The sequence below is a fragment of the Rhinoderma darwinii genome, chromosome 7 (genome assembly GCF_050947455.1).
Source record: "Rhinoderma darwinii isolate aRhiDar2 chromosome 7, aRhiDar2.hap1, whole genome shotgun sequence".
NCBI lineage: Eukaryota > Metazoa > Chordata > Amphibia > Anura > Rhinodermatidae > Rhinoderma > Rhinoderma darwinii.
In genome coordinates this window covers 29,020,301-29,033,822 of record NC_134693.1, presented here as the reverse complement: position 1 = coordinate 29,033,822, position 13,522 = coordinate 29,020,301, and the positions used below count along the sequence as shown (strand labels likewise).

The following is a 13,522-nucleotide window of genomic DNA, read 5'->3' as shown; positions in this document are numbered from 1 at the left end:
ATGGTGTGGTGCTGTTTCTGTAAACAAAACAGACCCTTTTTTCTAACTAGCGGAGCTAACTGCATATGGATTTGTACAGCTAGTTTTCAATGGTAGCTGTATAAATCTGTATGCAGTGAGCGCCTCCTAGTGGCATCTGCAGGTAAATGCAAATGTGTCTTCAAGCGAAAATGTGGGTTCCCTCCCTCTCGCCCCATAGGAGTGGCGGCATCTACCTCTATGGTAGGTACGCCACTGCCCATAATCAAAGTAAGTGGCATCATCAGCTGTAATAAGACAGAGAGAAGATATTAATTTAGAACAATCTTTCCAAACAAGGAGCCCCATCAGGTCTAGTCTAATCTGAGGATTTCCCATAGAAAAAACACAAATGTTATTTATTAATTTAGTGAAACTAATTAAATTACCAGTGTAACATTAAAAGGGTATTTCGAACTTAGACATTTATGGGATATCCACAGGATATGCCATAATGTCTGATAGTTGCGGGTACCAGCTCTGGTCCGGTACCACCTGCTGCAGCAGCCGCTGGCCGCAGCTTCCAGGCAGGGTCTGGTGTAGAGTTACACTGCGAGGCTGTTTCCGTAACTTCCATACAACAGAATAGATAGAGCATGTGCAGCCTCCTCTCTACTAGTCCCTGCCTTGAATCTGTAGCTTGCGGCTGTCACACCAGGCAAAACAGGGACGAGGTGATCCCTGTTCTCGATATAGGTTCTAGAGCTAGGACCTGCATCTATCAGATATTTATGGCGTATCCTGTTGATATGCCATAAATGTCTTAGTTTGGAATACCCTTTTAAAAAAGTCCTCAAGACATGGCCTATGGGGATTCCTTATGGACAGTTTTGATAATTCCTGATTTAGGATATACTGATAACACAAAGCAGGGCTGGGGAGGCTGTCTACATGTTGTGGTTCAAAAAATATAAATGTTTCACCCTCTTCATCAATCACTAATTTATTCTACCATAACCTAATCTATCCATTTTTGGCGAAAAAATCATTCTGACTCCAACTGTACAGACCAAATATATGCCCACTATTAAGTGCATAGTAAATACTGACCATCTTCATAAAAAATTAATATGTTATTAGTATAAAAAAAAAAAATCGTAATTCCCAGAAGTCAGCTATCCTTTCAGCCATCATCTTCAGTTGAGATAGGCCTTAGCTGGGCCTCATGACCCTGTTGTGATTGGCCCCTCCATCATGTAAGACCCTGGGCCTACCAGAAGATCCTCTGGTTCTCTGGTTGGCCAGTTGACCTTGAACCTTTACCTTGTTAATAAACGAGCAAGTTATGTGCCTTACTGTTCAGTTTTACTAAGCAGAAGGAGGTTTAGGAACATTTGAATATCTTTATTGGCACATAGAGAAACCTTTTACCATTTAAATCATCCCTATAATACATTGGCAATGCTATCACTTAAATAAAGCTTTTAGCTTCCAGTTCAGTTCATTATCTTCAAATTCTACAATTTCTAAAAATTCTGCAAGCTTAAATGTCTGTTATATAATCATCTTCAGACTACATCAAGGCTGTTGCCAGTGGAAGAACTTGAAATATTTATTCCAGAGAGGATAATGCTTTGTACTATAACATACCACAAAACTACCCATCCCATGTAAGGTCAAGAATTCAACTGCACTTAGACATTTCCATCTGAAAACCAATACACTGATCACTTGAGAAAGGAATGAGAAAATTAGATTATTGTCCTGTTCTGTATTACAATGTAGGGCAACTCTCATCCTATACTTTTATATATTATGGAATTGCTTAAAGGGGTTGTTCATGATCTTCATCTGTTGGCCAGTGGAGTGGAGAACAGTTACAAAGAGCGTCTCTCGGTTGGGAGGATCTGGCCTGTCCTGCATTACACTAACAACCCATTGATATGAATAGGGACTGTGTAATGCTTAATTTCCCCTGTAGTGGCTCTTTTGGGAAATTGAACGCTCATTGCCTGGTTTCCCCACAGATAACAGCTGAACGCTGGGGGTCCAAGCAGGGAAACAATATGTTCTCTGCTTATTGCTAATGGCCCTTTCTAACAATTAGGGATTCTCAAAGCGGGCAACCCCTTTAACTAACAAAAATATGTTATTATTGGGTTTACTTCCTGTTACTCATTTCGTCTGGCACCAGCGACGAGTTCCACCGAGCGGCCGTGGCTCATATCAATGAACACGCTGGTTTCTAGGAAACCAGATGCCTCCTCCTGTGGTCCCATATAGATACGCAGTCCTGTGGGATCCGGCCGCAGCTATCCTTTTCACCACGGCTGGAAACTTCTGGTTACTGGAGCAACTGGCACCCGCTGAGGACGTCAGGCCTGCGGCCTATTTAAAGGGGAATCAGCCTGTCATGCCCACACCTTTTTGGGGCTATTGATCCTAATGCTATTTGACTTGACCTTGACCTCGGCCTTGTTCCTGGATTAAGCTCCTGTCTTGCCATGGATTTGTCGCTTGGTTCCTGTGGTTCTACTCCTGGTATCAACTCCTGGAATGACTATTGACTACGGTTCTGTCTCATCGGTGACTACCCCGGGTACCACAACCTGGGAAAGTCCATACCTCCTTGCGGGAGTTTAGGGTGTAAAACGGGGAATTCCTTAGACTGCACTCCAGTCAAGGCAGCGCTAAACCGATTACAGCTTTGAGGATCCACTTCTCTGATGAGAAACATAATACTTCCTTTAGCTGAGGGAACAATGTGATAATAACCTGAGGTCTGGATTATAGACTATTATAAAACAAACTGAATAACCCTGACAGGTCCTCTATTCAGCCATGATAGGAAATTGGGCATTTTCAAAGCAGCTCAAGCTAACATAATCCCTGACCACACGCGACCATAACATCAAGACCACATTCAGTTAGCTTATGTCAGGGGTTCAGCAATACAAGGAGTTGTCTTAACGATACAATCCCCTTGGTGTCAACTTCTGGGGTTAGTCTTCCTTTACAATGTCTTGTCTGCTGCTTGGATGTTGTATCTTATCAATGGTGTGTTCATGATGTCTGTGCATGCTATTCAAAGCTGGATGAAAATCTTTCTTGCCAGAACACCTGCCATTTTCTTGGAAGGGGACATGGAGAAATATAGTACCATAATGTTACCAAAATAATATCACCATACTCTGCCTAATAATGGTCTACATAATTAATGCAATACAATGCCAAATTACCCACTGCCTAAACTATATCACAGCCCCTGCCATGGCATGCATAGTGGAGAAAGGGTGGAGATATGGTGGCGGAGGCCTCTAAATAGTGTAGGTCCTAAGGAAACAGTCCATTTTCCCATGTTATAACCCAATTCTGCTACAGTGGTTGCATCCATCCATCTTGTTCCTGGTTGTCTTTCTTGTTATCCTTAAAGGGGTTCCCATGAAGGACATTTATGACATATCCACAGGATATGTCATAAATGTAAGATAGATGCGGGTTCCACATCTGGGACCCTCACCTATCTCTAGAACGGGGTCCCCTAAATCCTGTTCTAGCTTTTTGTGCTCACGCTGCCTCCCGGCCACCTACTGATTACATGGTCGGGAGTTACTGAAACTGCCTAACTCGCTGAGCTACGCTGTTTCCATAACATAGAACTGAATAGTAGTTACAGAAACAGCGTAGCTCGCATGCTACACTGCTTCCGTCACTGCGATTCACTACTATGGGAGTTATGGAAACAGCAGAGCTCAGCGAGTTACGCTGTTTCTGTAACTCCTGACCATGTCCCAACCATGTAATAAGGAAGTGTCTGGGAGTCAGCTTGAGCATAAAAAGCTAGAATAGAGATTAGGGGACCCCGTTCTAGAAATAGGTGAAGGTCCCAGAGGTGGGACCCGCATCTATCTGACATTTATGACATATAATGTGGATATGTCATAAATGTCTTTCATGGGAAAACCTCTTTAATCCTCTTTATCCTTTAAATCAGTTTATAATTGTCCTTTCTAAAGGAAATTCTCATAATGTATAAAAGTTGGTATAGGCTCAAAGCGGATGTCGTGGTGATAGAAACCAAGGTTCTAGTTGGTTGCTGTTGAGTGCACCAGTTTTTATACATATGGCACTGTAATAAGATCCAAAACATGGCGGGTGCTAGCCTCAAAGAGTTTTGACCAAGTCCCCTTCAAGTTATAAAGTCATAATCCAAGGAAGGAGGCAGCACTCCAAATAAGTTTAAAAAAAATCCTTGATAATATTTTCAATGGGAAGGTGAAACGTTGCTTGAACATTGGGTGAATAAGCATTTATAGGGTGATAACATAAGAAACTTTGTCCATATGTTCACCACGTGATTGTGACTTGAAGCCCGATCCAGATGTCTCCCCCATGTTAGCGATTCACTGACAATGACACAGTGTTTTGTTATTGCTTTTATATCTATAAATACCTTCACGAGTTGTTAAGTAATAACTAACGTGACACTAATGAAGCAAAAAAAAAAAACACCAGATGGCATGACTTAATCATTAAAAATACCGGTGAGATCATATGATAACACCTATGACATGCAGAACGTGCAGAGCCCGGGAGATTGCTACGTGACAATCTTATGTCTTACATTGTAAGCTTGGAGTTATCCATTACTACGGCATTTATATATCCAGATTTTGGACAGTTATTATATATGTGCACTGTTGTATTAAAGGGGAAGGATATATATTTATTACACAGTATAGTTATCTTTTGATGACTGCAGATACATGAAATACTCAAGTTGCTTATTATACCTGCTGCTTTATAATATGCCCTATTCTGTATGATACTATATGAAATCTATTACATTTTAATTATTTCATCCAGTCGCTGGAGAGGAGGTTTAGCAACTAGACAAGGCCACCTTTTGGGACTCACCGCAGGAGCCAACGTGATGTGAATAACAGTTTTCCGCGACCCTTGGGCTGACGCCCTACCCCATTTTTTGGTTAGTATGTAATTCCTCTGGAGAGGAGCGTATTGCATAGCATCTCGCCACCCAGTAGCAAAGGGATTGGGACAACCAAGGCAAAGGCGTCCTCTCTCTAATGGCCCCATGGAAGCTACACGTGCATCATCTATGGCATGTACCACCTTGATTCAATTTGTTTTACTGAAAGTCAGTAAATTTAATGCAATTTACAATATATATTTCTATAATACAGTGCTAGTATTGAAAAAAAAAAAAATCTTTATATCCACTTTACTCACCAAGCGAATGGTTGTGTCCTGTCACATCTGTCAGATGAGCAGTGACTGTGGCCTTCGGGGCGCTGTTAGGAAGGTCGCCATCAGTGGAGAGGTAAACGAGGAATGAATCTGCAAGACTGTGTTTATCAAAGCTAACCTAAGCGAGGGCGGATAAATATGGAGAAGTTAACATTTAACACATGGAGAGTCACAATCTGTTCATATACCAGGTTGATAACGTAAAATGACATCTGTCACACAGTTAGGAAAGTCCAGATCTAACTGTAACAAGTGAATGAAGCTTTACTGTATGACACCGGCATTAAAGTGGACCGTTATTACTAGTTCCTCTGTGAATAAACATAGGGGAGTACACAGGTCCTCTGCACAATGCTGGGGAACACTGTACAGTGAATGTCCACCTTTTAACACCATGTCAATGTTAAGGCTCAACATGATTTCTTAATATATCTTTATAGCAGTCGGAGCTCCGTTTTACTTATACGGAGCTCCAAATCTCCTGAATAGACATAGGGGGAAACTTATTACTAATGTTGCACCATAATTCTGGCATTGAAAAGTCACAAATTATGGCATACACTATATTTGGACTATAATTTGTGACTTTTTTTGCTGTTTATTTTCTGTTTCTCTTGCCACTTTTCCAAAGTAGCGAGACAAGGGGTTGGGTAACTGTTGGTTTAACAGATTTACCATAATTTACACCAGATATTGGCATAAATTATGCCACAAATTTACACTAGCGTACGGACAGCCAAAGATTTGCCATATTTATTTTGTTTTTAGACTTGTATATGAAACACCAGACTAAGTAAGTGTCCCCCATAGAGTTAAAAGATAATGTGTAAGTACTAGGCAGGAAACTTCTGAGCGCCCCCTAGTGGTGGTTGCAGTTAGTTAGAAATGTATCTTTAAACTCTTTGGCTATGCAGGAGATTTGGAGCTCTATCTGAAAAGTTGAGCTCCAACTTCTACAAATTTTTATTATAAAATAAATCAGCTCAGAATTTTCTACCTTCTTAGATAAGGTCCAAGGGTAGACATTTACTTTATGAAGTTTTATTCTGCTAATGCAAATTATTATTGCCTAGCCATATGTAGCTTTTTATCCAAACGAATAATAAGTAGCATTATTTTTTTGCCATGGAATTGGCTTAAATGTGGACATGACAAACTTATCGCTGCCTGGGACTCTGGTAAGAATAATGTGCATTGGTTGAAAATGTGTGGGGTTCTGATAATCTGTAATGTGTAAAATGGAAAGGAGTTATCCCTAGCAATGTGTACAGGAACTGTACACTACAATATGAGTATTTCATTGGGGTAAAATTGTTGACAGATTATCTTCTCAATGAAACTATGATATTTGTTAATTTTTAATGGTGCTTATCTCACATTAGTAATACTTTCAAGTATTGCTGTGTCTAGGATTTTATGTTATTATGGACATCCCGGACCAATTTCAGAAGATTTCATATTAATGAGCAAGACATCCCCTTTTCATTCTGGAAATAAGTGAGGGGTCTCAGCTTTTTTTCCCCATCTATGTTAGTTCCTAACATTTAGCAATGTCCTGTCCGAGGATAGCTGAGAAATGAGCGTAGGATCCTGTGATCTCATTCGATTACACAGAGCTTCACAGAGCCAATCAGGAACCTGAGATCAACTTTTCTTTTGGTCACTATTAGATCTTCTATAGAAAACTACGAATCATTGTGATATCACATTAGATTCTAAAAAAAACAACAAACCCAGCTCTGCTTCATCTGTATTTAAAGTGCAATTCTAATAATCCACCACCTCTGGAGACACAAGGAAGAAAATATTCTCTTAGGTCCTCAATACTGTCTTAAAGAGGCTCTGTCACCACATTATAAGTGCCCTATCTCCTATATAAGGAGATCGGGGCTGTAATGTAGGTGACAGTAATGCTTTTTATTTAAAAAAAACGATCTGTTTTCACCACTTTATTAGCGATTTTAGATTTATACTAATGAGTTGCTTAATGCCCAAGTGGGTGTATTTTTACTTTACACCAAGTGGGAGTTGTACAGAGGAGTGTATGACGCTGACCAATCAGTGACCAATCAGTGACCAATCAGCGTCATGCACTCCCCTCCACTCATTTAGTCAGCGCATAGGGATCCTGTTAGATCGCTATGTGCTGTCTTATACTAAAACATTAACGATACTGAAGTGTTTAGACAGTGAATAGACACTCCACGGGATGTCTATTCACAATCTCTGCACTTTGTTACTGTTTCCGTAGTATTTACAGCAGAGCAAGCGTAATCTCGCGAGATTACGCTGTAGATGACAGGTTATAACGAGATTACGCTTTGCTCTGCTGTAACTACCACAGAAACAGTAACGAAGTGCAGAGATTGTGAATAGACATCCCGTGGAATGTCTATTCACTGTCTAAACACTTCAGTATTGTTAATGTGTTCGTATAAGACAGCACATAAGGATCTAGCAGGATCCCTATGCGCTGACTAAATGAATGGAGAGGAGTGCATGACGCTGATTGGTCAGCGACATACACTCCTCTGTACAACGCCCACTTGGTCTAAAGTAAAAACACGCCCACTTGGGCATTAAGCAACTCATTAGTATAAATCTAAAATCGCTAATAAAGTGGTGAAAATAGATCGTTTTATTAAATAAAAAGCATTACTGTCACCTACATTACAGCCCCGATCTCCTTATATAAGAGACAGGGCACTTATAATGCGGTGACAGAGCCTCTTTAACTCACTTTTCTTTAGGTCTGACACTCAACTCAGCTAAACTACTGCCGCACAGGAAAGAATGGAGGCTGATGAGTTCTTTTCACCCATCTCCTCCCAGGAAAAATGCTGGACCATAAGAAAATGTCTTGGTAATTTGGTAGTGGGACTATTTATGCCCAACGATGGATTAGCAGGACTTCTAGATCACCAGATTACCAGATTATATGTTATATTTTAAAATATCTGATTAATATGGTAAAAAAAAATAGTAAATAAAAAAGTTATAATTGTTGCCACAGTTTTGAAGACTTATATTACCTTTAACCATACAGTCTGTTCAGGAAACACATTACAGGGAACCCATGAAAGCATCTGATTTCCAGGTACCATGTTGAACGGCAGGCAATTCTACAAACAAAATACAAGACACGTCTAGAAAAATAATCTTCTTTTTTTCCACCTCAATTGCCAATAGTTTAGACATTTTTTTTCCAGGGACACTTCAATTTTGTACAAAGCATCCAAGCACATAATAAGCTGTATTATCTGGCGATGGACCATGGTGTGCTAAACTATCCATCAAAACATGTTTACCAACCGTAGATATTTAGCATTTTAAATTATCCCGTTGAATAAATATTCATTTACAAAACCCAAATAATTAGAATAATAGAACTGCAGCCAGTTTATGTGTGAATATTACATTATGCAATGTTTCTAGGACAGAATCTGGACAACGTGGGGATGTTGATAACTTAGGAAATATTGTTATATTGTTCTACAAGTGGGGTCCCTCCCCCCCACCATTATGATACCTGGGATTGTAATATAGATAGATATTTATCAAGCATAGTACAAGGGAAAAGTAACCATATTTCCCACAGTAGCCAATCAGTTTGTGGTTTTAATTTTCCCCTAAAAAATGAGATCTGGATTTTGATTGGTTACTATGTAACTCCTCAACATTTCCCTACTTTTGAAAAATCTCCCGCTATGTATATCTGGGATGTGAATTTTTTTATTAGGGGCTGAAAATTAAGTAAATAAACCAAAAAAGCTATACTTACCTATCCTTGCCCCTGGTAATCCAGGACTGTCAGTCCCGGTGTTTGTTTACATGCACAAAGTATGTGACCGTTGTGGCCAATCAGTTGGCTCAGTGGCCATATGTTATATTTCTGCCATTATGCCACAAATACGATTGGTCACCATTGAGCCCCGCTGATTGGCTGCAGTAGTTACATGCTATGTGCATGTAAACAACCACTGGGAATGCTGCCAGAGTGACAGCGCTGGATCGCCAAGGACAAGGATAAGAATTTCTTTACTGATTTATTTCATTTGCAGCCCCTAATAAAAACTGTTCACATCCCGGATAACCCCTGTAAGAAAGCAAGACAGGAGCCAACCAAATATTTGAATGATGCTGAAGTAAGATTAATTTAATCATTACTAATATGCATAGGACCAATAGGTTTACCAATTACGCACACTACCCTACCCTGTCCACCATCTTGAAAGCTGAAGTGTTAAATACAACTTAGAAAAATGGAATGCTCCTACTTTTAGGTTATCCTGTTTATTTGGAGTAGGTATTTGGTGTTATATAGGGTATTGTTCTGGGTGCTTTTTGGCATGCTTGACTACATGGCATTGACTATAATTACCTATTAGACACTGATCACCTCAGCATTCATATAGTTTCAATCATAATGGGATAAAATAAGTCCAACTTACGACTTAAACAGCGCTTATATGCATGCAATGAAAATAATTAGGGAAGAAGAATGCAGAATAAAGAGGCCAAACATGAATTCTCTACAGGGGTCCTTGGAATTCTGCACAAATAGACCATCTAACGACTTAAGAAGTCATAGTTTGCAGTGCCATACAGAATGTAGTGATCTGTGGGCTGCCTCAGAAGAATTCAATCAATGTACTGTGAAGTCACATTAAAATGTAGTGTGGAGAAGTGCTGCAAACATGGAAAAACTTGTGACAGCAACGAAGAGCTGTCACATATACAAGACATGGGCGATAAGCGTTTGTTATGCTTTATTTGGGTTTTTTTATTTGTAGTTTGTCTTTCGATTTTATCTATGAATTATGTGGTTTCCAATTAACACAAACACGTCAGAAAGCGTCAAAAAGATTTTCTTTAATTAAATTGAATAAGAATGGCCAAATCCTCTGACATTTTAATGGCCAACCAAATCAGGTTGAAATCATGGAATTTCTATTACTTGAATTTCGGTTGGTCATGAAAATGGCAGAGGATTTGGCCATTCTTATTCAATTTAATTAAAGAAAATCTTTTTGACACTTTTCTGACGAGTTTTTGTTTCACTGAATACTTGCACCATTTAACTAAAGTACAGAATTTTTTTTATTATTTGTTCAATTCTAGTTTAAGGAGGACATAGCATATCTGCAACTTGTGCAGCTCCACAGGGGCCCAGTGGGTAGGGGGCCCACTGCTACCATTAAGAGAACCTGTCCTCTGTCCTGACATGTCTGTTTTAGTAATAATTGTATTCCCCATGAAATAACAATTCTGGAGCATCTTTTCTAATAAATCTTTTTTGTGCCGTTCCTCTGTTATTCCTCCTAAAAATGTATGAATGGATTGACAGTTGGATGTTACCAGTTGGGGGTGTGTCCCCAACAGTCTGACATTGTCCAATCAGTGCTCACAGTCTCAGACTGTGTAGGGACATGCCCCTTTGGCAAGGGGAATGGTAACACCCAGTTATCAATTTATTCATATACTTCTAGGAGGAATAACATTGGAATGGTACAACACAGAGTTCTAAGAAAAGATGCTCCATATTTGTTAATTCATAGGGGATACAATAATTTACTAAAACAGACATGTCAGAAGAGGTGACAAGTCCTCTTTAAGAGCAGATTCCTGCTGTCTATTAGATTACATTTAAAGGAATGGATTTAACGCCTCACAACTACTGGTGGATTATTAAAGAGACATAAGAGAGTTGCTCTATGATGGGCTATTAGAGAGCAAGGGGCCCATATATTGTATGTTTGTCCATACCTGAAGGGCTCATATATATGTCTTTGTTGTTTGCATGGACCCGGTACAGTAGCACCGGTAGTCCCTATGGGTTTGTATTACAGAGCCATAGGCACTCCATGTGATGTTGTATGGCATCATATTTTCCCATAGAAGCAATGATTCTAGGGTAGAATACTTCTGAAGTATTGCATGTAATAGAACATGAAAGGCCATTATTTTTTCATATGAAAAAATAAGAAAAAACTTAAATGTGCCTTGGTATAAGATCAGAGGCCGAAATTCAGATCTATAAACATGGATCTGTAGTACAGACATGTACATGGGCCTGTAGTATAGCGTTATCATCAGGGGTAGAAATGATTGATATTTTAATATATAATTTAGGTTCAGTTCACACTAGGGTTACAGGCATCCACCATCCTGTCCACCGTTTTTTAACAAAAAATGAAAATTAATTCCAGCCTAAAAAAGTAAAAAAATCTGTAAACTTTTCCCAATAGCAAAAAAAATAAAAATACAGAAGGGAGAAATAATTATTACATTACTATTGTAAACTAAGCCTGTATGTGATCAACTAAAACGTGACAGTATATGTTACTTGCTAAATATCGCTGAGTGACTGCATCGCCAACCTAAAGTGTAGAGTATGGAAATGGTCCCGTTATATGCTAGCGTGCTTTATCAACATTATTTTACCTTCCTTTGAAAAGTGCAACTCAACAATTGCCGTATCGCCGCTAAATAAATTGCTAGCATACACACAGCTGGAAGGGAACCAGTCAAACTAATAAAGAAGGAACCCGCACGCCTAGATTTCCAGAATCAGCATCTACTCTGTGTCTACTCGTTTATTTTACTTTAGGTTTTCACGATCAGTGATATTATTGCTGCATTCACCCACAGCCGTCAAAGTTTTTTCCTGGAGGTCGATATACCGTATGCAGCAAATATGGTTCTATTAAATCAATTGTGTCACAAAATTACAGACAATCAAGTAAGTTTGGTGGACGCATGAAAGTATTTGAAGTTCCTAGCTGGGCACCAACGTCTTTACCGTAATTTGATGAAAGATGCTACAGATCGCAGTAGGAACATCTCCATGGGTGACCTACACAAATGAACCAGAATGTTCAAACACATTCAATGCCATTACCTCAAAATCTGTGAAAACATGAAAGATTTTACATCTGTGACAGCTTGAAAATATTTTCCATGGAAGCTGTTTAACTTTATAGATAAATATTGTAATAAGTCCTACTCGCTGGTGAGCTGCTTTTACGTCTTATTTCGACTATTCAGCCTTTATGTGGTTTGTACCCCGCGTGTGTTGAATCGGACGCGATGTTCATCTTCATGTTTTATTATTTATTTCAAGACACATTCATATCAGGTACGGTGCTATTCCCTTTAGCAGTTTTACATAATGTAAATTTCCAAATTTGATGACAACCAATGTTCAACCAAAATTCAAGCAATTTAGGTTTCATGGTTTCAACCTGATATTCTAATATTTGGAACACTTTACTAAAGCCTGTAATTCCAGGCTTTGACGTGTCCATGGACACTATCCCTACGGATATTTATTACCATCCCTCTACTACCGTTTTATTACTGACCCTTCATGTGTATGATCAATTTTTCTAAGGCTACTGAATTTTTTTTCTGTAGGTGAATTGCAAGTTAAGGGCTCATGCTATTTGCACAGACACACTATGGTACCACCGGGTCCGTATTTTATAATTCGTAGGCACTCTGTGTACCGCCTCTATGATATAGCATGCCTTGGAACATGCTTTCTTTTTCTCATGTATTCCGTAATCTGTATTAATCCATGAGAAAATAACCTCTCTGTGCTTCTGTATAAAATAGGATCCACATTAAAGGGGATCGGTTACCTCTCCTAAAATGTATATTTTAGTAAATACTTGTATTCCTCAGGAAACAACAATTCTGGAAGATATTTTCTTAGAACTCTGCGTTATGCCATTCCTCTGTTATTCCTCCTAGAAGTTTCTAACAGGAATAATAGAGGAATTGCACAATGTAGAGTTTTAAGAAAAGATGTTACAGAATTGTTGTTTCATGAGGAATACAAGTATTTACTAAAATATACAAGTCAGGAGAGGTGAAGTCCTCTTTAAAGGCTATGTACACTTTTAAATGGATTTTGCTTTTATGAATCAAATATTTTTGTCTTTTCAAACACTTTTATAATTGACTTTTATTAAAAAATGTTTTTACTTTTTACGATATAGCTTCTATGTACTTGATGTGTACTTCTATGTGATGAACTTACACTACCATTCAAAAGTTTAGGGTCACTTAGAAATTTCCTTATTTTTGAAAGAAAAGCACCGTTTTTTTCAATGAAGATAACATTAAATTAATCAGAAATACACTCCATACATTGTTAATGTGCTAAATGACTATTCTACCTGCAAATGTCTGGTTTTTAAAGCAATATCTACATAGGTGTATAGAGGCCCATTTCCAGCAACCATCACTCCAGTGTTCTAATGGTACATTGTGTTTGCTAACTGTCTTAGAA

General features: G+C 38.8%; 1 protein-coding gene across 1 annotated transcript in view; it reads right to left on the bottom strand.

Moving 5' to 3' along the window:
* Positions 1-13,522, bottom strand: part of PAPPA2 (pappalysin 2) — a 118,565-nt gene that overhangs the window by 45,463 nt on the left and 59,580 nt on the right. The window contains exons 11-12 of the mRNA XM_075833075.1: positions 8,259-8,348; positions 5,209-5,344 (exon numbers count right to left, since the gene is read on the bottom strand). Of these exons, the coding sequence (XP_075689190.1) occupies positions 5,209-5,344; positions 8,259-8,348 (226 nt within the window). The remainder of the gene's footprint in view (positions 1-5,208; positions 5,345-8,258; positions 8,349-13,522) is intronic.